The following is a 26,074-nucleotide window of genomic DNA, read 5'->3' as shown; positions in this document are numbered from 1 at the left end:
GGCCAAGTTATTAGCGAATTTAGATATTTTGAGTTTTTATATAAAAAATCGAATCGAGCTCTTTTTCTTGATTAAACGCTTATTGGCCAAGTTATTAGCGCATTTAGATATTTTGAGTTTTTATATAAAAAATCGATTTTTGTTAAGAAATATGATTGATCACAGATCGTGGTCCTTTTCTTAATTAAACGCTTATTGGTCAAGTTATTAGCGAATTTAGATATTTTGAGTTTTTATATAAAAAATCGATTTTTGTTAAGAAATATGAGTGAAAACAGATCGTTTTCCTTTTCTTGATTAAACGCTTATTGGCCAAGTTATTAGCAAATTTAGATATTTTGAGTTTTTATATAAAAAACTGAATTTTGGTCAGAAATATGACTGATCACGGATCGAGTTCCTTTTCTTGATTAAATGTTTATTGACCAAGTTATTGGCAAATTTAGATATTTTGAGTTTTTATATAAAAAATCGAATTTTGGTCGGAAATATGAGTGACCACAGATCGTGGTCCTTTTCTTATTTAAACGATTATTGGTCAAGTTATTAGCGAATTTAGATATTTTGAGTTTTTATATAAAAAATCGAATTTTGGTCAGAAATATGAGTGACCACAGATCGAGGTCCTTTTCTTGATTAAACGCTTATTGGCCAAGTTATTAGCGAATTTAGATATTTTGAGTTTTTATATAAAAAATCGATTTTTGTTAAGAAATATGAGTGAAAACAGATCGTTTTCCTTTTCTTTCTTCCGCTTATTGGCCAAGATATTAGCAAATTTAGATATTTTGAGTTTTTATATAAAAAACTGAATTTTGGTCAGAAATATGAGTGATCACGGATCGAGCTCTTCTTCTTGATTAAACGCTTATTGGCCAAGTTATTAGCGAATTTAGATATTTTGAGTTTTTATATAAAAAATCGAATTTTGGTCAGAAATATGAATGACCACAGATCGAGGTCCTTTTCTTGATTAAACGCTTATTGGCCAATTATTATTATAGATTTAAGATGTTGTGAGTTTTTATATAAGTAATCGAATTTTGGTCTAAAATATGATTGATCACAGACCGATGTATTTTGCAGATGTATTTAATAAGTGGGCGTATTAGTGGACGTGGACAATTTTTATTTATGTAAAAACTTTTGCGGACTATGTATTGCGAACATTAAAAAATAAATTAGTTAAATCGGTTCAGGCGTCCCGCGATTTTAGATATATCGAAAAAAAAATTGCCGTGGTCAATTTTTCTTTCAGTAAAATCTTAAATTGTCTACTATGATCATTTAAACAAAAATCGAAAAAAGTGGGCGTGGTCAAATTTTCATTCATTAAAAACCGAAGTTGGGCTATGACCAACATTTTAAAATAAATATTGTCTAAATCGGTCCGGCCGTTCTCTACTGATGCAATTACCAACGAACGACATTTGATTTTTATTTATATAGAAGAAGAAAATTTTAAAACAAATCAAAAATCATCGGTTAAGGGTAAAAAAAACGGAGATTCGTACCCTTATGAACTTATAACCCAGTAACTTAGTTGAATATAAACTGTTTTTAAGTTTCTCAGTGGATTTAGAAATATGTAAGTAACTTTTAGGAATCTGGACATTTCAGTCTGGCCTCGTTTTTTTCCAGTTTATTTATGTACTTGTGGTGGTTCTTGTCGTAGTCGTTAATTTTGTACATATGTGAATGTGTCTGAATTTATGTGCATATGTGTGGTATGTTTAGTTTTTAGTATGAATGTCGGAGTATTCAGAGATAAACTAGGTTATTAAGTAAAAAACTTTGAAATACACAAACGAAAAAAGTGTACTCTATAGAAATGATCAAACATACATACTTCAGCACATCACACATTTTACACACAACATATCTAAAATGTAGATACATCTATGTAACTCAAGTATTATGGCTATTTGATAAATGACTTAAATGACAAAATATTCAGCTATCTGGAGGTGTTTCTTCAATTGGCAAAATTATAATGCAACGTATTATAATGCAGTTTCGGGAATTTCTTATAAGTTTTCTTCCAATCGAATCATTCCATTATATCCATAGATTTTTTCGGTCCAGCAAAACAAAAATTACAGAAAAATTCAATTATGAATCATTCGATAAGCAACCTGTGTAAGAAAAACATAAAAATGTTTATAACATGTACATTTTGATACAAATTTAAATATAAATAGCAATAATTAAGGTGCCTAACATTACAACTGTTCATACGAGTATTTAAAGAAAATAATGGAAACTTACAACATTCGTGGTTTAAAATTTTTTACATACATTTTGATAACGTATGTTTTATAAATTCCATTTGCCTGACATTTGAATCCTTTTATTAAACCAATTCTGTAAATTCGAATTTCGACCTTTTAAAACTACTAGTGAGACAAGACCGGGCAAATACCATAGCCAAATTAGTGTATACTATACTTCTTTTAAAACGTAGGCAAAAGTAAATGAAGACTACTTATTCGAATAACTTTACTAGATTTAGTATTCAACATTTCGCGGGGATAAAATTATTTGGTTAATATAACGATCGAAAAAGTTCGTTAAGTGTAATTTCCATTTTAAAGATTTTATCAAAGGAAACCTAAATTGGTATGAAATATTCGGAAATAAATTTTTAAATATTTTTAACAAACCTCGAAATTGTTATTTTATAGAATTGAATATTTACATATTTCTATAATTTACTAAGTTAAATAGACATAACTTAAAACTTGCTTTTCAAAATCGATACGAATTGATGATCAAAACTTAGGTCCTTTCTAAAATAAATGGCAATTATGAATGTGTGGTGAATATACAAGGTTTAGTAAAAAAAAAAACATAATCTCAATGGATTTGTTTTGTGTGGATCTGAATGTGCGGATTTTTATTTTTATAACAACAACTACATGCGATGATGATGAGTGAGTGCATTTCATTATTGTTTGTATTTCTATGGGTTTTTGATTGCAAAGTGTTAAGTTACAGTTGTTGTACTCGTATACTATACATTTTGAAAGAGATAATATTTCTTTTGGTTTTTTGCTTTTACTGTTGTTATTGTTGTGTGTACAAATTTATGTAGATTTAAAAAAAAAAGTATTTATTCTATACGCGAACTGTAGTTACATAATTTTTATCACAATTAACATTTCAATTTTTTTGTTTGTTTGAAATGTGTTGTTGTAGTGGCTAAATGACTACTGAGTATATTTTTTTAAATTAAGTATTAAAAAAAAACAGGAATAATAATTTAAACGTTGCAGATAAACGCTATAAATTATAAAATATAGTTCACTGTCAATGTTAAAAATGACATACTTACTTAAATTTAGTGAATATTGTGTATTTAAAAAATAATATTGATTACACGGCGCTACGATGAAAAAACTTGTATAACGACCTAGCGTGTGTTATAGGTCTTGTTGAGTACATTACAAATTGTATCAACAAATTTCAGAAACACCCTCAAATTCAGATGTTATTAAAAAAAACCGTTTTCAGTGATGTTATCGACCTGTAACTCAGTGAGTGAGAGGTACTAAAGTACTACTACCTACTTTAAAACAGTTTTTTCAAAATACATATGTACATAATTAAAAATTTTTAAAACATACTAACATACTAACTGGACATACTAAATGTTTTAGTATGTCCTCGGCTAGGCCTAGGACCACCATTAGGTCGCTTTTCAAGTTCTGACAAAAAGTGTTATTATTTTTAATCATTGAAATATTTCAGTCGTTATTTATTAAAACGTAAGTTTTGAAAATTCGTTTAATCATATCTTCAGTTACAGCTTTTTTGATGGATTTTGATGGATGATACAACAAAATTATGCAGGGGTTCTAATATAGTAATTCTGTTGGATTAAAGTCCATTCTGTTGCATTGAGGGGATAAAGAGAAAATTTATTATTTATTATATTATATTAAAGAGTACAGAACAAATTGCGATTGTAGTTATCAGTGTTGGAGTTTAGCCTTTTTATGATCATTGGCTGGACAATGCGGAAAAATGTCAAAACGATATGAAATGTAGGAAATATTCCAATTAGAACGTACCACATATGTGGAACACTTCCTTATATCCTTTATTCCTCGAGTCCTGTGTAATATCTTAGGCATATTAAAAAGAAAACTAGGTATTGAAGGTATTGCAGAACTTAAAATTTGAATTTTATGGTTTGCTTTTTCACAATACACTCTCTCCTCAAAAGAGGTTGAATTGAAGCTGTACTGTTCCAAATTATCTTTACAAAATATTGGAAAATAGTAAAACTAGCAGTCAAGCGAACAAACTGTCTGTGTAGCGCATATAGATGTCTGTCAGCAGCTTCAAAAACTGAACATATCAATATTTTCATTAACCATTACTTTAGCTTTTATATACATATGTACATACAATATTTTTTTTAAATAACTTATTTTTAAAGTGTAAATATTTTTCTTAATCAAAATACCAAAAGCTTTTAAAATTTAAGCCAAAAATTTTACATAAATTTTGCTCATTCCTTTATAGTCACTATTTTCTTTCAACATAAATTTTCCATTGAATGCTCAAGGAAATTCGTTTATGTTTATGTTTCTGTTTTATTTATTTCATTTTTTTCTTGTTGTTAAAGTTAAAAAAAATGTTGCTACAAATATTATAATGTAAAGGGTGAAAATTGTTACACATTTTACATTTTTTCTCAGTATTCGTTTTTTTTTTTTTTTTTTTTTTTTTTTTAATATTTAGTAACTTTATCGATTTTCAGTTTTATGTATATTTTTTACTCATTCTTATTAAACGTTATTTTGTTAACAACTTTCCTTACATACATACAAACATACATACACGTGCTTTTTACAACATTCAGTTGTAACGGCCAACGAAGTATTTAAATGTTTACTTTTCATAATAAATTTCAAACCCTTTTTTACATTTTTGCACGTTTGTTGTGACAAACGTTAAATGTTTGTTGTTCTAAATAGAAAGTTAACCCAGCAAAAAAAGGAGGAAGTAGTTCTAAAATCACAACATTTTCATTGCATTTTATCACTTTAGCTATTTATGATTCGAATATTTGAATCAGCAAGAATTTTTCACAGCTTACAAAGTTATTAAAATGTTGTAATCATATATATATAGTACGTATCCAATGAGCACACCAAAAAATGCAATCTTTCATAATATATTGGATCACTTCCCTTTAAATTCTAAATGGAACTACATATTTCAGTTTGTGTTTCATCAATGATTTTACCAATGATTGGTATTCTCGAGGGAGGGATTTGGGGCGGCCATTCAGTAAAGTAAAGCTGGTTAAATTATGGTTAGCATGAAGTATAACAAGTTTCTGAAGAAAGCTTTACAATTTTTATAATTAAGATATTTTACGGCACTTTTTAAAGAAGATGAAATACTTTAAATTCAATGGATGTTTTATGATATTTTTTATGTTTTAGATTTTTTTGATTCATCTTGAATGATTTAATGCAATTTATTGTAAAATATCATCAAATTTATGTAAAAAAGCAAACATTTCCTTCATGTACAATTTTATAATATTTATGAAGATGTTCTTATTCTGAATGAAAATAGTTTTTAATATAAAGCAACCGATTTCATTCTAAACATTCCATCTAAATTTACCTCGTGTAAATCATTTAAAAAAAAACATTCTTATTTTAAAACACTGACTAATATGAAATTTATGTTTATTTTTACACACAAGCGGACAGACATTTTACAATAAATATGTTTTATTATTCAAAAACGTCCTTTTTATCTATTTATTCTTCTGCATTTATTAATGAAGCTGTTTTATTTTTATATTTTTAGGTTTTCCAAACGTTATGAGCTTCCTCTGCTCGTCCAGAGTGTAGTAATGAATGTTACAATGTTCCTAATGATACATTTGTGCGTTAAGGTAAAACGTGGTAATGCGAATAACAGAGAACGCACATTTTTAGGTTTGTATTCATTCAATTAAACAAAAATTTCACAGATACCATGCCAAAAAAGGAATTTCACAGTTTGTTGCATGAAAAAAAAACCAGGGTATAGTGTATGGAACGGAATTAATAATAATAATCATCGTTTATAGAACATTAACTATAATATATGTTTATCGTCACCTAAAATGCAAAACAACGTATCATCAAAAAATTAGAAATTGATTTTATTGTTGATTACAATTCACTACATCATAAGACATGTGTGTACAAAATTATAAACTTTTACTATCAAAAATAACCAAGTGATCCATGATTTTCTTAAAGAAAATAACATATACATACGCTTTGAGTAATTAATTAATAAATCAGTTTTACCTTATTTTAGGTAGTATCCTAATTTTTTTTAATAAATTTGTTGCAATTTAATATTTTTTTATGAATATTTAATGAAGTACATTTTTTAGTTTAAAAAGTAGTTGTAATTAAAATAAAAAAAAAATATTTTTTTAAGTTTTTATTTTTTCATACAAATTTATATTGATGATACTTTTTTTATTTCAGAAAACAAGAATTCAAAAAAAAAAACGTAAGACACATAATTAAAGTGTAAAGTGTACTTTGAAAAAAATATTTTTTTTTGTATAAATTATAATTCTAGTTTCAATGTAATTCAGATTTGCAAATTTTGTCAAGTAGTTTTAATTTTATTCATTCTCCTATAAACTTATGAAAAGTGATGTTACATTATTTTGAATTTTAGATGACGATATGTTTATAATTTATTTATTAAATTTAATTGATATAAGAGCAGTCTGCAATTTTTTCGTCAACTTATCTTATAATGCCATCAATTTACATTTGATGATTGATTCTGGTTAATCAATATGCCAATACCAAATCCGCTTTTAAACAATATAAATCAATGGTTAAAAACTACCGCTGAAGCAAAGACTGCAATGTTCATTCAGAGCTTTGCTCTCATTATGATGTTGAACACTAGCTACGGCGGCCATCTCTTAAACGTTTGTCCTCATAATCATAAACAATTTTTAAATTAATAAAAGGTTTATAAAACAAAATTTCCATACAAAAATTGTTTTATAAACATTTGAAAAATTAAAATATTGTGTATGAATATGGGAGCTAAATCTTTGTAAATCTTAATAACTGATCCGTAAATACATACATACTACCACGACTGAAAACATAAAAACGCTTGAAACTTTTTTTCAAAATTACTTGAATAGGAGAAAACAATAAGATATTACTATGTGTAAGTATTTAGAGCTTATTACAACATTTAATTGGCAAACATAATAGTTCAAACTGACTATATTTAATTTTTAAATTTATTTGGGATGTTTTAGGCTAAAATTACGGTTAAAACTAAGCTACCAATTAGCGTATAGTATGAAATGAATTTGACTCTGATTGTCTATCTGCTATTATAAAATTGTTTATTGAAACCGAATGTATATTTTCTATTAATTTTTTTAGTTTTTGTATACATATATTTACAGAATATATTGTTTTATTATAAGAGAAAAATCTGTCACGTACGGTATGTCACGTACGATATTAAATTTTATTTATTATAAAACCATCCAAAGACTGTTTTTACTTAAATATGACGGATTGTAAAGGAAAAATAGTTCGTTTAGTGTAGCCTCTCACGATTCGAAAATTTCGCTCGATATTTTGGACAACAATGATTCGAAAGAACTTTTTATTATTTTAAAATATAGTACCCTCTGAATGGAACATAAAGACCAAATTATCTTTCAGATAATCTAATTTTTGCAAATTCTATTCCACTCTACAGGCGTACAAATGTCACGTACGATGATATGGAATTGCAACTATATAAATGTTGTTGAAAAAATTAAAAAAAAATTAGAAAATGTGCTGCTCTTATTAAATATTAGTATATTTACTAATATATAAAACAAAGAAATAAAATTCTACTTTACTTTAATTCAACTTAAATTTAAATTAAAAAAAAATTTAACTCTAATTAGAATTTCTTCTATTTAATCCATACAAAACCGTACGTACCCCTGAAATTAGAGAAAAACCCAAACTGTGAAATTGCCTCTTTATTTCAATACTAAGCATAAAATCAACAACTTGAAATAATTCTTTAATTTTTTCTTCGTTTTTCTGCGTTATTTTATTACTAATCGCTACTAATAATTTATTGCTGCTTGTATAAAATAAAAAAAATGGAAAACAACAAAAACAACATGTGAACATAACAGGTGATGATCTGCGTCTACCGAAAGCGGTCATGACAGACACTGATACAGCGGGCTCAGTTTCGATATCAACGGAAGCTGGTCCATTAAAACGTGCCCGTTCACGGCATTATTTAAGTGGTAAGCAACGTAGTTAATTATTGTGAAACAAATAATTCATCATCTTTTCCTACAATGATTGAAATTGGCTTTAAATTTATTTCAAAATTTAGTTTAAATTTATTTATTTGTTTGAAATACAGTTATTATATTGTGCTGTTTTTTTATCTCTTGTTATTTGATGTATTTTTATTTTTAGATCTAGATTTAAAGTATTTTTGGAACTGGACAGATTTTCAATCATACTTGGATTTTATGCTTGTTGTTTGGGCGGTAGGAGCTGCCATAACATATCTAATGCTTTCCATTGACTGGTTTATGGAAACGGTTGGTTTTGTGGCCGTTTTTACAGAGGCCATGTTAGGTTAGTCTTGTGAATTTTAAATTTATTTCATGATTTGTTTAATTTGTTCTTGTGTGCGTATTTTATTTTAGGAGCGCCTCAATTTGTACGAAACTTTAAAAATAAATCTACATATGGCATGAGTATACACATGGTACTCATGTGGACACTGGGTGATATGTTTAAGACTGGTTACTTTATTGCAAGAAATGCACCGTCCCAATTTTGGATATGTGGCACATTACAGGTTTGTTGAAAAGTCGAAAGATTAAAGAAGATCCGGAATTATTTGCATATTTATCTATTTGCTGATTTATGTTTTTACTTTCATTTTATTATCTGTTCTGTTGCTCTAGGTGAGTCTTGATATAGCCATATTAATGCAGGTTTGGATATATCGTCATAACTCTAAACCTCGTGATGTTCGACGCGGAGATTAGCAGTTTGCCCCCGAAGAACAACAACAAACACAAACTCAACAACAGCAAAATTCACACACTAACAACAATCTTAACAACAACAATTCCGACAGCATTAGTCAATCAATACCGAATACAATTAGCAGTGGCAGCGGCGATGACCATCTCTTAACTGCCCACGCCGATGATGAATTCAATAAAAACTATCACGACAATCGTGCATTTTCATATCACAATAACAACTCACTGAACCGAAAGGGAGGCAAAAACCTAACAACAAAAACCGCCATATCCAAAGACGATGACCAAGATAAGGATGGTTTAGATGTACTAGATGTGGTTATTGTCCACAAGGGCTATAAAAACCTCAAAGATGATGGTGGTTTGGCCAACAATATCTGCTCTTGCAAGCAACAAATACTAACGACACAATTACTAAGTGAACCACGGAAACGGCACAATGCCACACAGACTCCTACATCATTGATTAATTGGGAAGAACGTCGCAGTAGGAAGGGTGATTCCCACAAACCGTGCTATTGTTGTGAAAAGCATAGTACGTGTTTGGTGGCGACAAAGAGAAGGGACTATTGTAATTGTTCAGAGGTTCAAAGGTGTCAACACCACTGCCAACACACTGTAACACCTACCTCACACTGTTGCTGCTCCGCAACGCACCATCCTAATCACTATTCGCGACATCAGCATGCAGCAGTGATGCCGGGTAATGATAAGAATGTGTCAGCATCGGTAATAGACCTTGGTCATTGGCCAATTTGTAATAAAGATCGTAGTTTCAGACGTCATAAACGTTGCTCTTCGGGACGCCATTACCGTCCGTCTCACATGCATCATCTACACAAGAAACATTGCTCCTCTGTGGGCCATCTTCCAAATACCTGTACCAAGTCTTCCTTGGATTCTAGTGATGATCAAAATCAAAGATTATCATATTCGGGCGCCATGCAAGAAATAGCCATAGAAATAGATGCTGCTACCATGACCGAAGACATCACCACAACAGCCACTTCGAACTTTGCTTTTAAAGTGGCAGCCGATAGCGCCCTAGTACCCATAATACGAGCTCCTCTCCACGTTGACAGCGATGATGGTAGTAGAGGAAAACGTCTAAAGCGAAGATCATCTTTGAACTCCAACACTACCATAGAAACTGATGAATTGTCCAATGAAGACGTAATGGACAGTGATATGCGACGTTATACCATTGGGGGCCGATGTTATTGCCATTGCTGTGATCATACGCGTATGGACGATGCTTTGGGCGCAAGGCCCATACAAAATGAATGCGTTAAAATAAAACGCAAACGTTTTATAGCAGCTGATGACTATTGCAGTAGCTGTTCCAGATGTTCCAGTTGCTCGTGCTCTCATGTACATTCTAGTAGTTGCAGCAGTTTTGAAGAATGGCCTTTAGAAGGCCGACATTCCGTTCGTTCGGCTCCACATGGCTCACATGCATTCACAGTGTCAGCCGATTGTCATCATTGTCATCCACTGAGGCAAGCTTCTCAGACGAGTACAGAAGATTTGGAGGGCCAAGAACACGACCTAAATGGTGAAGTAGAGGAAGAGGTCCAACCCCAACCTTTAGTCCAAGAAACCACCGATAGTTCTGCACGTACTAGTCGCCGCAGCAGTGTTAGCATTAGTTTTTGTTCCTGCAACTCTAACACTTGCTGTTGTTGCAGTGGCAGCTGTGAAGAGTCCCATACCGGTCACATGTGTACTGCCAGAGATGCTACAATAGCCTCTTTAACATTATGTAAACTTGGTGCATTCGAGGGTGAAGAAGGACACTCCAGTACCTTAACACCGCTGACAAATCCATCCTCCGTTGTGTCCACACCCGGAGATGAAGGAGATGTTACCATACGTAGCTTAAGTAATGCTTTCTCTGAAGATACCTCTTCCCAAAGTCATTCTGCCGAATATTTTTCACTATCCTCCACCAACCAATTATCACAGGGAACACCTCGTAAATTACCAACAAATAACAACAACTCGTCTACACCAACTGCTGGAACTGGTGGCGCCATTGGTATACCCAATGTGGCGGTCATTGACTCGACAACTAATACGACCACAAGTCAGGGAGATGATGCAAATGGCCATAAAGGCCGTAAACCCTGCAAACACTATAGTAAACATCATCGTCACAAACGGGTGGATTCGCCAGTCGACTCATACTTATGACGAAGTGTTTCGCTGGTCACTTGGCCAGCCATTGATGTAAATTCTTTACTACAACAAACCATACGCCAATCAGCCATCCTACAAGAATCGATAAGCACAACCAGAGAAGCCGATAAGAAGAAGGATTTACCATCGACAGGGAAATTGAAGAGGAAATCGCCTCAGCACTTATCTGCCGTACAACATCAGCAGTACCATCAGCATCATCGTGATTTATCAATAGGCAGTAATGATTCATCCTCAGCTACTCTAACCTCGATTGTAACCATTGCGAAATTTCCACCACAATCGTCGTCGACTTCTTTGCATACATCTCGGTCTCTGTCACTATGTTCGACACCGCAGCAGCCATCGATACAATCGTTGTCGGCTGTAACGGCAATACGTGGTAGCAATGGCTCGGCTGTAGTAACAACTACAGCCTCCGCTCCAAGTACAGGTCGGGTTAAACGCACTTCAAAGTTTTCACCATTGGCAGCAGACGCTTTCAATTGTGACCCATTGCTTAATGCGGCCCAAGAAAGACGTTCTACCGAGATCATATTATAGCAACTTTGCCATCTTCGACGTATTCTGCCTAAACCAAAAATTGCTTCCTTTATGTGGTATTGGTGTTTCTTAACATATTAAGTTTGTTTTAGTAGATTATACTATAATTATAATTCAGTTCTATTCCATTTTGAATATTTTCGATCCTTAAATATTATTCATATTAGGTGATAGTTACTTTTGGAATAGTTACTGATTTAAACCAAATCAAAGGCTGTGCATTAATTTTTCAACAAAATTAAATTTTATTAAGATTAATAACTCTTTATACAAGTAGTTACGAGTCTTATACACTGCATACTACATACATACATATTTCTAATTCTGCCATATTTCCTAATTCTAAATTTTCATTCTACGCTGCTATGTAAATTGTTTTGTGCTACCTAGTAATGCTAATAGTTTAAAAACGTTTGAAAATTTAATTACAAATGCGAATGTTGTTGTGAGATTGGATATTAATTCGAAATTCAAAAAAAAAAAAAAAACTGTGTATTTTGTAATCTTTGTTGTTTCTCGGGGGTTATTTTTATAAAAAGTAAACGAAATTTATGGTTTTAATAAATTCCGTAAGCTTGATTTCTAAATAAACATATTGTACATTTCATTGTAAAATATCAAAGTTTTAGAATTAATTATAATTATATTAAAAGAAATATTGTTAAAATCTATTTGAATAAAAAAGGATAAAATGTGTTGCATTTTAAAATGAAAGTTGTAATGAAAAATTAGTTAGAGAAAAAATTGTGAAATTAAATATTTCAAACAATTTTAGTTTTAAAGTGAACTGCAGAGATTAAAAAAATATTGCATGTTAAGTCTTTCTCATAGAAATTTTTAGGAGTTTTCTAAAAGATATACATACATATATTTTTGAGAATTTATTTCTTTTTTTTAAAGAAATTTCCAAACAATTTGAAATTTTCTGGAATTGTTTCTGATAGAATGATTATTACACTTCCGTTTATAGATAAATGTAAATTAAAACTTTAATCTTTTTTTATAAAATTGAAAATTTTATTCTCTAATATTTATTTTCACATCGTTTAAAATGCAATGTTTTAATAAATCTAATTTATTTCTCTGCTAAAAAATACACTCGCAGCCAAAACAGCTAAAATTAGTTCAAATTTAACGTCCTTATTTTTTATTGTACCAAGTTTTTTTTGTAAATCATTATTATTATTTTAATTTTTTTTAATAATTAATTTTTAGTTTAATATTTCTTTAATAAAGTAATAAAACAATAAACATATCCATACTAGAACAATTAAATTATAATTTTACACGATCTCTGACAAAGAAAATATAAATAAATCAAAATAATATTTATATAGACAACTACCTAATATATAATATAAAACTTTAAATCAGAGACTTACTAAGAATTTATTAGTTTTTTATCGTTTTATTTAATTAAAACACACACCACATATTCATATCATTTTTTTCTTCGATTTGTTTAAGTTTAGATAATTTTTTTTTAATTTAAATTTATATTTAAATTTTTATTAATACATATTAATATTATAATTTTTCAATAGCGTTAAGTATACAAAACAAAGTTTATATAAATGTTAATATAAATTTGAAAAAGAAGAAATATAAAACAAACAAATTATAATCTCGTAAAAAATCTTAAATATTTTGTTTTTATTTCTGTTATTTTTTTTCAGCATCTGTTTTATTGTATAGACTTTGAAAAAGTTTTTAAAGTTAATTTGAAATGAAACAAACCAAAAAAATACTTCCTTACGAAAAACTGAGATTCCGTTAAAAACACACAAATATTGAGTTAAAAACAAACAATTTAATTAAAATATAAAAAAGAACAATAAAAAGACGAAAAACAAACTTGAAAGTATTAATTAATTAATTAATTAAACGACCAATATATTTTGGCCTGAAATATACAAAATTAAAGAAATAAATAAAATAAAATTAACTATTATACCACACCTAAATTTAAGGATTAAAGAAAGAAACTTAAAATGAAATATTATTAATGAAATAAACCCTAAGGGTTAAGTATGAAATTTTGTTGATTAGTATGTAGCCTTTCTGTATAACTAATTAATAACAAATTAAATTTAGAAAAACGTGAAAAGGTAATAAAATCACTCGTATTAGAAAAATTTACTAAAAACCTTAACAACAACAAGGTATTAAGTATCAAATTAAATTCTAAACACTAACTAAACGAGCAAGCAAAAAGTTTAAATTAACATCAATTTAAACATTTCCAAATATAGACTAGCTCATAAAGAAATTTTGAATTTTGTATGCACTCCTCTATAGTTAATGCGGGTGTCGAATTATTGCCCATTATCAGTCATATTCAAAATCAAAATATATATGTATTCTAACTTAATGAATTGCCATTATGTATAGCGCCGTATATTTCTATAGGAATTCTATGTATGAAATTATAAACTAGTACATTCATATTCTAAGGATTAAGTTGATATTTATTATGTTACCTTAGAGCATTAATTACATAAATATTGCGGTAATTTACTTTTATTAATATTTAGAATATTCATGCCTATGTATATTTATCAGTACCTACTTACTCTTATAGGATAAAGGAAGTTATAGAGTATGAAACGGCTTAAGGCTGGGATAGCCGACCGTTGATGGAATGTAACCGTAATGTTGACTTAACGTAACGTGATTATAGAACATTAAAAATATGTAACGCGAATTTGACATAAAAATCCAAAAAAATAATTTTTTAGCGTTTTATAGTTGATTTTATATAAAATAATAAAATATGAAACCAATATTGTGTGCTATTTTTCAAAAAATAATTAGTTTTCAATTTAATTGCTTTTGAAAATCAACCCTGTTTGCAGATGTCAAGTAGAAACTTAATGAAATTCTGTTTTTAACATGTTCAGACGTTACAGCAACGTTACATTTTATCACTATAACTGCTCTAACTACTTCACACACAGCAAAAACGATCAGCTGTTCCGTTCCGCTAAGGATACATTACATTACGGTCGGCTAATCCACTCTTTAGTTGTCTAAAAATCTGTATTAGCAAAGAAAAAATAAAACTTTAAATTAAAAACAATTCTCTTATGTACGTGTGGATTTTTGAGCATTAACATTTTTCGAGACTTTTCTCCAAGTATTCCTTTATATGTATATATGTATATCGTAAGCTTATAATTGCGATGTATTTTTATACCCCAGATCACCATAGTGGTAATATATTTCGATCGTGTATACCCACTATCAATATGTGACAATAAAATATTTTTCTGTTAATTATGGACCGATCGTCACAAAAGCTGGTAGAAAGATTAAGGTTCATATAAAACTTGGTTATATCCAATTTCATCACGATATTAATTATTGTAAGACAATTATGAATGTTCAAGTCATTTTCTGAGGCGGACCTTGTATTAGGGCTAGGGACAAATGTTGTCCGATTTTCGCCATACTTTATAGTATAATTTCAGAGCACTTTTTTTCAACATTTTATCAGGTTTGCCGTATAATAACATCTTTATGACTAGGTGAAATCATGGACCGATATTACCCATTTTCAATACCAAACAAACCGTATCAATTGTCTTAGAATCTTATGAGGACCTAGAATATGTATACCTTTTGGTTCTACGACCAATAATTATATATTATATAATATATTACACACGGAATGGTAAAATCAATACACCCCAAATCTTTTTTGATGGTGGGTATAAAAAGTTTAAATTTTATGTGGAGGGTAATCTATTATTTTTTATACCCTTCACCTTCGTGAGAAGGGTATATATAAATTTGTCATTCCGTTTGTAATGTCAACATTTTTCATTTCCGACCCTATAAAGTATATATATTCTGGATCCTTATAGATAGCGGAGACGATTAAGCCATGTCCGTCTGTCTGTCTGTTGAAATCAATTTTCTGAAGACCCCAGATATCTTCGGGATCCAAATCTTCAATAATTCTGTCAGACATGCTTTCGAGAAGTTTGCTATTTAAAATCAGCAAGATCTATATCTGGATTACTAAGTCATTAATATAGACAATATGGATATCTAATGATAGATATTTCAAAGTCCATTGCAACGATGTAGATATGGCTATAGTAAGTTGGACCTACAATGGGTCAAAATCGGGAAAAATATTTTTTAACCCGAATTTTTTTTTCATCAAAAAATTTTTTTTGTCATACATTTTTTTCCCAAAAAAAAAAATTTAAAAAAAAATTTGGAAAAAACTTTTTTTAAAAAAACTTAAAAAACAATTTCAAAAAAATTTAATTTTGTTACCTAAAAATATTTAAAAAAATTTATTTTAAAGTATAATTTGGTGAATTGTATATAAGATTCGGCACAGCCGAATATAGCTCTGTTACTTGTTAAATTTAGTTAGTGTTTTATGTAATTTAATAAGGATATATAACTATATATAACTATTTAAAAATAAAAAACAATTTTACCATTTTCTATAATATTTTGATAAAATTTAAATTTAATTTACGCAATAATAAATTGTCAGATGTAAAATTATATATTTGATCGGTCTATAGAAATAGAATAGCTTTTCCTAGTTACATATGTTACGAATTACATGAGACATCACAAACAAATTCACTTTCGATTTATATGATATTCTTTTGAGTCGTTTCATTTTTATTTTTTTTAATTCCGAAAAACTTGCGATTTAAAAATTGTAGGTATTGTGTATCTTTAAATTTTCGCATATAATGAAGCTGACGTCGGATTTTATTGATTCATTTGATTCATTTGAAATCTAGTCTAGAAAAAAATATTTATTTTCAAAAAATTTAGCCCGAATACTGGGGTTTGGTCCATTATTGGCTTAATCAGCCCAATTATGAATAAAAGTTCCCCGGGAGAAAACTCCCGCTATTTTCTCATTTTTCCTATTCAAATTCAATGGGAAAAAACTCCAGGGGAACAAACTCCCGCGCAATTTTTTATTTATAATTGTGCTGAATGTGAACCCGAATATTTATGGGACTCTAGAAATTATGCATTCGGTATGATTTTTATATCGTTCATCATGAGTAGTAAGAGTATATACAATTTTGGATTCCTTTAGGTCCGGCCGTCTGTCAGAATAGAATATGTCAGTAAAATCGATCATAAATAGGGTTTTTATCCCGGGAATTCCCGGTACAAATTTCCCGGGAACTTTGCCAATTTTTCACTACCCGATTCCCGGGATTTTTAGCCAGGAATCCCGGGAATTAAAAACTGATGAAAATACGCAGAAAACAAGTTGGAACTCTATTTTTTCACCAAAAAAAGCCAAATATGAAATTTGGCTATAATATTCCTAATTTACAGTATCATTATATATTTCGGGAATAGCCGGGTACCCGGAATGTAGAAAAAAATTTACCGATTCCCGGGAATCAAAAAAGGTCGGGAAATTAAAAACCCTAATCATAAATGAAATACGATTTTTTCCCCAAAAACAATTATTATTTATATATACCGAATTCTCGCATTCGTATACGAGCGAATAATTATTCGAACGTGCCATATTTTTTATTTTTGCGATATTTAATAAAATGTGTGGAAAATTATAATGATTGTGTTCGATAACGAGCGAAATTACCGAAAAAGAATTTCGATATCGAAATTATAATAAAATAGACTATATTTCTTGTTTGGTATCAAATGCCATAATCTGAAAATCCTGGGGCGGTAATTTGACTCCAGGTGTTAGTTGAAATCAGAAAACAGCATTTGTGGTTAGAGACAGCATTTATTTTGAATCGAAAGGAATTTTTACAAAATAAATTTGAAAGAAAATATATTAATTCTTATAAAATATTATTGAAAATGGTGTATATACAAATAGTTATAAATGAACAATTTTGAAATAATAAAAACTTTTTAATTGAAAAGAAAAATCTAAAACATTTTTACCTACACCGTCTTTCTACTCCCACTTTTTCCCTATGTAACCTGTATTCCAATATACCCGAGTATATACATACTATATATTATATATATACAATAATATAGAAATCGTTTGCATGTGAACAATTTTCTTAATCGTCTTTATATATTTAACAACAGCAACAACAAAAAGTATCTGTCGTATTGCATACAATTACATTAAAATTTAATAATTAAAAAAATAACTAAATAAATGATTTTTTATGTAAATGACAAAGCAATATGTTTCGAAACATTAATTAAAACATGTATTATTAACTTTAAACAAATAAAATTAATAAATAATTACAAAATTAATTACATTACATACTTAAAACATACAATTCCATAACAATAAAAAAATGGTTTGTGTTTTGTTTTTGCAAAATTTGTATTTATTATAAAATTAGCATGTTTTTTAATTCCCATTATAATCTCTCTTTCTATCTAACATATATTACATGAAGTAGTACATAAATATTTAGAAACAAAAAGTATATATTTAACGAATTTTAGCGGTATGTACATAAAACCAAATACAAAAAGATGGTAATGTTAAAATATCCCACAAAACAGTGAAGAAAATTTGAATATTAAACTAATAATGAAAATATAATAATGGTATTTATCAATAAAGTCAATTTATTTCCAAAGCAAACAAAACTCTATTTTTCTCTATTAAAGTGTAATTTTTAAATGGTAAAAATTTTAATTGTTTAAATGAAAAAACCCGTTAAATTTTTTGTTACTATTCTTCATATAAGAAACTGTCGTACCTACACAAACTGCCTTATCTTGCGAAAGTAAGTTAATACACAGAGATGGCATCTGTATAACACAAGGGATTTTTATTTTATTTTTTACAGATTATTTTCTGTTTATTTATAAATGTAGTCAAATACGTGAAAACCGGAAATATGCGAATATGAGCATAAAATATTCCATAAAAAATATACTCTAAAAAACGAAATCTCTATATAAATGTTAAGTCCAAAAAATAAGAAAAGTTTATAAAAATAAGAACGACATTGTAATTTTTCAAAATATTAAGTAAATTTTTTAAAATTTTTGTTCCGATAAAGATTCCAAATTTTAAAATATTTATTGCTCTTTCATTAATTTACTGAAAGTTTAACCAGTACATTATCCAAAGCAAAAAAAAATTGACACCCAATATTTTTAAAGAACTATGGAATTTTCTACAAATTTCCGAATGATTAGCTTTTTTATATTACTTTTTATGTGAATGCGCTATCAAATAGGCAAGTTTGACAAACATTTTATTTTAACAATTTCCTACAAAAACTAGACTTTAATCAATAGTTTCCGTTGTCAGCTGAAGCATCATATATTGTAGATTTTCATGTACATACTTTTTATAAATTTCGATAGCATAAAAATCGTATTATATCTGTGTTGAAAACAATTCAATAAAACCGTTACGTATATATGTATGTATATTTAGTAATGGCGATGTTTTAATCAACTGCTCCGGCAACACTGGCACTGGTGGTGGTGCTTTTTTTGTTTGTTTTGTTTTCGCTTGATACTCGTATCAAAACTTATTTCAGCAGTCATCAATGGTACTTTTACACGTGAGGTTGTGGGTTGTTGATTTGTAATTTACTCGCATGTAAAATTATTTTCGGTTTTTTGTTGTGTTTACATGATAATACAAAAATAAAAAAAAATTAAATAAAACGAGTGGAAAATTAAAAATGTAAAAAAGGAAAAATCAAAGTATAGATACATCAACAACAACAAATAAAATTGTGTAAATGAAAAATTCCCTAAATTTAAATAATTTTTTTTTGCTAGTGTGAAAATGAATAGAAGCGTATTACACCACACACGAAATTAAATAAGCAAAACAAGTCTAATACACAGCTGATTAACTAGTGAAAAATAAATTGAAGGATTATTTATTTATTCTTTAAACATTTTCAGAAGAATAAAAGGAAAAAAGAAAAAATAAAGTAAACATTTTTGCAAATACGCAATAAATTCAATTTACAATAAAAGAAGGAGTGTTTTATTTCATTTAGTTTTTTTTATTACAATTCGAGTCGAGTGTTTAAGTTTATTTTTTTTTGTAATGACGTTTTGTTGGTGCTAATCATGGTGATGATGATGATGTTTTTTATTTAAGACAACAACATCGATTTTTTGCACAAAATTTCTGAATGTCAAAAAAGGAGACGAAAGGAGTAACGAAAACAAGAAACTTTTAATCAAAGTCTGATAATCATCAACCAACAACCAAACAGCCCGCAATTCAAACCAGACAAATAATTATATATATTTTTAAAAATTTAGCAAATCGCATAATTTTGTGTGTTTTGTTGTATGTCTGTTGTAATTTTGGATGTTGACATATACCCACCCACACACACTAATCTAATGTGCAGTGTTGTTAGTACTTAGATGGGCAAAAATGTCAGAATTATTATCCAGTACGAGTATTTAAGGGGTAAGTTAAGTTGTTAAGTGAATGAACTCTTATTTTTTTATTAATATTTTATTATTTATTTAGTTTTCTGTTCTGTATATGAGTATTTGTTAATATTTATTTATTTATGTGCATACAATATACATATTCGTATTGTTATATTGATATCAATTTATTTTTGTATATGAGCGATATAGGACAAAACAATAAAAAATAAAATTAAATGATAAGAATTACAACAATACAAATGAATTCAACTTTAATCAATAAAAACAATAATAATTGAATTGTACTTAAATTAAAGTGATGCTAATTATTCTTTAAATAAGTGTCTATTTCATTTATAATTTATTTATATGTAGGTACCTACTATTGTTTGTTTTCTTATTTTATGTATTTCTGACCGTTTCTACGAGCTGTATTGCGAAGTGTGCTTTTTCCAAATTTTATAATTTTTTTTTAAATGAAGGGCATAATTATTATTTTAGATTATATTTATATGATTACTAGATGACAGCACCGGCTTCGTTCGGTAGCTATTTACTAATGCTGTACTTGAAGTTTATAAAAAAATTTATCCTATTAAGAAAAGTAAGAAGTGAAAAGAAGGCAATATATTAAAAATTAAAATTAAAATCTCTTGAAAATTTCGAATCGAATAAAAAAAAATCAGCCAAATCACTCCAGCCGTTCTCACGTGATGCCATTACATACATGGACCATTTCATTTTTATATATATAGATAGATATATTAGAAGTCGAAATTGTCCAATCGACACTAATTTAAGACAATTCGTATATTTGTTTTTTTTTTAAAATTAAACAATTATTAAAATTGTTTTCGATTCTAATAAACACTAAATGAGGACGTAAACTTGAACCGATACCAATTTTTTATACATATTTGTACATATATGTAGCTAGTTGCTATATTTGTATGAAACATTTCGTAGCATATTTTCTAATATAATAATTTCATAATAGCCTAGTAAAAAAGCAGAAAAGCTATTTATTGACAAATATTTCAATTTGTAATGTATTTTGTTTTTAGTTTTTTGATATTGTGCTCTTTATTACATTACCAGGCCAAGTACTCTACATTGTGAATACCGCTATTGTTTCTTTGGGTTTCTTATTTATGATTTTGTGTTTTAAAATTTCTAGTACGTTATAAAAACATGAACTTTGTTTATCAAAACAAGAATATATTTTTTACTTGGACTTCATTAACCCATGATAACCTAAAGTCCAAAATACAGGTTTTAAATCAATTTCGCACATCTATTAGACCATTAATAATATTAAACTATAAAATAGAAAACCTAAATATATTTTAAAACTACTATTTTAGAATTTAACACCGAATTTGGTATATTCACATGATCTGCTATTAGTCATATTGTCATAATTTCCTAATCTATATATATAAACATGAAATGGTCCATGTATGTAATGACATCACATAAGTACGGCTGGAGCGATTTTTTTTGTATTCGATTCGAAATTTTAAGGATGTGGTTTGTAAAGCAGGTATTCTGTTCAAAATTTCGTGCTATGAAATATATACGAAATAATTTCGCAAAAGCAGTACTCTGTTTTTATTGTTTTAATTTTTTCGTAAATATGAACAGAGTACTAAGAAAAAAAAATAAAAAAATCGGAAATTTTAATTTTTAATATATTGCTTTCTTTTTACTTCTCACTTTTCTTAATAAGAGATATTTTTTGGAGAAACGGGCGAAGCCGTCGAGGTCATCTAGTATATTATAATAGTTGTTGTTGTGATTTAAACAAAAAATGTTATTATTTTATGACATAGTTCAAATAATGTTATTAGTTTAGAACTTTTTTGTTTGAAACACAACAAAAATTTATTTAAACTATCAAAATATATTAGGACATTATGACAATATAACCAAATAGTAGTCCGTGTGAATACCCCAATTATATGTAAAAAAAATCGTGTAGTAAGGGTAGATTTTTGTAAAAGTCACATATTTTTACAATTATTTAGAACAGTATTTTTTGCTTCCGTTTAAAGCTTAGTACTCTATACATATTTGCGAAAAGTAATGGTTGTTTCGTGCGAAAAATTTTATATACTACAACAAATGATCAGCTGTTGGTTTAAATTTCGTGCGAAAGAAGTGCTGCTTATGTTATTTCGTGTGGAAAAATAAGGTTGCCAGATGTATTTCACAAAAAGAACAGAGTACTGCTTTTGCGAAATTATTTCGCAAATATTTCATTCAAAATATTTTATATGTAGTTTGACAGCATTTCGCACAAAATTTTGAACAGAGTACTGTTCAAAACAAAATACACAAGATTTTAACATTAACATTTCGATTTATTATATCAATATCACAAGTTATTTTAATTTTTTTGGAACAATTTCATTTCCAAACCTCGTCAATTTTGCTCCAATTCAGAAATTTAATAATATTTGACATTTATTTTTGTTTATGATAGAAATTAAACAATTGAACTGAATTTAATTATTTTGTAGTGAAACTCGAATGCAATTCGATTATTTTACACAGTTAATTCATTTAAATTTTTTTAATTTTTTGGTTTCAAATAAAATCTAGGAGGCTTGAAGAAAATTATTGAAGAGTGTCACAATTTTTAATTGGACAATTTTTAATTTTTTTATGATTTTCAATTAGAGAATATACGCGAAATTGACTTAATTTTTGGAATGTCTAATGTTATTTTAACGTTACAGATTTTGTTGATTCATTTTTGATTGAAAGTTTATACAAAAAGTTTATACAAAGTTAAGTAAAAATAGTTAAAATTCCCGTCAAGTACAATTTTATAGTATTTATTATGAATATGTTCAGATTATTACCGATATGCTGTATGGTTATTTTGATGTTCTACAACCACTTTTCAATGGATATGGTTGGCAGAGCGAGAGAAAGAATACAATTTCAAATAGGCAACGAGTGTCCGTCTCACTTTCAAAACTACAACAATTTTGACATTTTCTTTTGTTTGTTTTCTATTTTCATATCACTGAAATCAGCTGATTCATATCTGTATAATTTGTGATGTTCTTATTTTCAATGTAAAATGCTTGGGAAAAAAGTCATGTTCGATTAATAATATGTATTTACATACATACATACAGTGGTGGCCACCAATTTAAGACAAATACTTGAATCTTTTTCATCCACTGAATTTTAAGTGCGATAGAGCCAAAATAAAAGGACCTCTAAGGGTATGAAATTTATTATTAATGTTTCTAGTTTCTCAAAAATGTTTGGAAAAATCGATAAAACATATATGGACAAAGATATGTGGAAATACGATGACCCACCTCAGCGAACATCCGCTGTTAATAACATGATATGACCGAAACTAATGGAACTAAAAATACGAAATTTGGTCCGAATATTTTATAATAATAAAATTATAATGATATAAATGTGAGAAAATATGTTTATTTAAAAAAAAAAAATTTTGGTCAAGTTGTAGAAAAATTTTATGTGTTCATGGTGAATATGTATGAATTGATACAGTCGAATAAAACACACTTGTGTGTTAAAACAGTCCTCATGCATACATATTTGTGGAAATATTTGAAAAAATAATTGATAATTACATGGAATTTAGCAAACAATTTTTGTCTTAAATTCCTGGCCACCACTGTATGTATTAAAAAAATCATTACAATAATGAAATTCTTTTTTCTGTATGATAGTCAAAGCTCACAATATAGAAACAGCAATTTATATTAACAAACTAATCTCGTTTATTTTATACTAGCTGACCCGACAGACGTTGTCCTGTCCAAGTTTTGAGTTTTTATATACATAAGTAATACAAATTTGGTCTGAGATCGAGCTCCTTTTCTTGATTAAACGCTTATTGACCAAGTTATTAGCGAATTTAGATATTTTGAGTTTTTATATAAAAAAGCGATTTTTGGTCAGAAACATGAGTGATCATAGATCGAGCTCTTTTTCTTGATTAAACTCTAATTGACCAAGTTATTAGCGAATTTAGATATTTTGAGTTTTTATATAAAAAAAATCGATTTTTGTTCAGAAATGTCAGTGATCACCAATCGAGCTCCGTTTCTTAATTAAACGCTTATTTGCCAAGTTATTATCGAATTTAGATATTTTGAGTTTTTATATAAAAAATAATTTTTTGTCAGAAATATGAGTGATCACAGATCGAGCTCTTTTTCTTGATTAAATGCTTATTGGCCAAGTTATTAGCGAATTTAAATATTTTGAGTTTTTATATCAAAAATCGATTTTTGGTCAGAAATATGAGTCATCACAGATCGAGTTCCTTTTCTTGATTAAAAAAATTAGGCAAATCGGTGCAGCCGTTTTCCGATTTTGGATAAATCGTAAAAAGTGGGCGTGGTCAATTTTTTATTCCGTAAAAAGCTAAGTTGGACAATGACCAACATTTGAAAAAAAATAAAAATGGTCCGGCCGTTCTCAACTGATGCAATTACCAACGAACGACATTTGATTTTTATTTATATAGAAGATAGATTTTAAATAGTTTTAATTACAGGCGTATAACTTTGAATTTTGACCCCTGATATAAAAAGGTTAAAAGTGTAATTCACGTCACTTATTAAACAATAAATTCTTGCTGGATTTTTGCAGAGTCAACCTTTGGCAGATTTTACTGTACATCAGACTATCGATCGCAATAATATGTACATTATTAGACTATCTTATCTGGATTTTAAGTATTTGTTTTTAGTTATAATCAAAACCATATCATATCTAATTAATACTCTTGCCACGGTGTTGTGTAGTGACAAAACACACTTAGCATAAAGTCCAAATATGAATCATTGTCCAAAATCAGTAAATCAGATTCGTTGTTATATAGATGTTCATATAAAAAATGTTTTGCATTTTATTAAAGATCTATTGAAGATCTTAACAAATAGTATTTACATATTTTTAATAGCTATAGAAATGAACAAATATTTAATTTTCTTAATTTATTTCTGGTATTCGATAGTAAACCATCATGTTCATCATTCAGGTTCTTATCCTTTAAGTGTGTAAAATTAGGGAATATTAGTTTTGTTTAATATTACATTTAGCACAACTTTTAACGATTGCTTATCAAATTGGGTATTATAAAATTGTTTCTTTAATCTGAACACGTGTGTAAAATCTATTTGATTGTGCCGAATTTTATATACTCTTCACTTTAGTATACACTAACATAAAAATTCGATAATTGTTTTTCCTAAAACTCATGTTTATTGAAGGATACAATCTGTGGGGGATTTCAAGTGATTATTGTGTTAAATTTTGAATTAAAAAATATAGATTGGGGTCTTCTGAAAAAGTATTTCAATTAACTCATGGACAGACGGACATTGTTAAGTCTATTCCTATACCTAAATGTACTTAATAGGTTCGGAAATTTATTTTGTAAAATTGTCAATCGGAATGGTAAATGGTATGTATTTAATATTTACGCATTTTAATTGCTGAATTACACAATTCCCAATTAAAGAAAATCTTTCTCGAGATTAAAATATTAACGTTTTGCTTTCATCATTTCCAACATCTTGTCAGTTGTTTACTTTTATGACATACTTGCATCATCTCTACCTTGATATTTACCTTCATGTTAATATCCTTGTACATTTGTGCATTAATTGCAATAATCGCAAGCATACTACAGCATGATGACCAAAATATATGAGGGAAATAAATTGTATATTATTATACCCTTCAGCTTCGTGAGAAGGGTATATATAAGTTTGTCATTCCGTTTGTAATTTCTACATTTTTCATTTCCGACCCTATAAAGTATATATATTCTGGATCCTTATAGATAGCGGAGTCGATTAAGCCATGTCCGTC

At 28.4% G+C, this 26,074-nt stretch overlaps 2 protein-coding genes across 2 annotated transcripts in view; both read left to right on the top strand.

Moving 5' to 3' along the window:
• LOC135952173 (uncharacterized) overlaps positions 1 to 13,473 on the top strand; it is a 42,639-nt gene extending 29,166 nt beyond the window's left edge. The window contains 5 exon segments of the mRNA XM_065502010.1: positions 5,836 to 5,966; positions 8,210 to 8,326; positions 8,505 to 8,669; positions 8,741 to 8,895; positions 9,005 to 13,473. Coding sequence (XP_065358082.1) covers positions 5,836 to 5,966; positions 8,210 to 8,326; positions 8,505 to 8,669; positions 8,741 to 8,895; positions 9,005 to 11,830 — 3,394 coding nt within the window. The 3' untranslated portion in view covers positions 11,831 to 13,473.
• A 5,848-nt stretch (positions 13,474 to 19,321) lies between these two features.
• LOC135950350 (ubiquitin-conjugating enzyme E2Q-like protein CG4502) overlaps positions 19,322 to 26,074 on the top strand; it is a 31,568-nt gene continuing 24,815 nt past the window's right edge. The window contains exon 1 of the mRNA XM_065499897.1: positions 19,322 to 20,231. The gene's annotated coding sequence lies outside the window, so the exon portion shown is untranslated. The remainder of the gene's footprint in view (positions 20,232 to 26,074) is intronic.

This window comes from Calliphora vicina, chromosome 2, assembly GCF_958450345.1.
Source record: "Calliphora vicina chromosome 2, idCalVici1.1, whole genome shotgun sequence".
In the NCBI taxonomy this organism is placed as follows: Eukaryota; Metazoa; Arthropoda; class Insecta; order Diptera; family Calliphoridae; genus Calliphora; species Calliphora vicina.
This window is presented reverse-complemented; position numbering and strand designations above follow the sequence as displayed.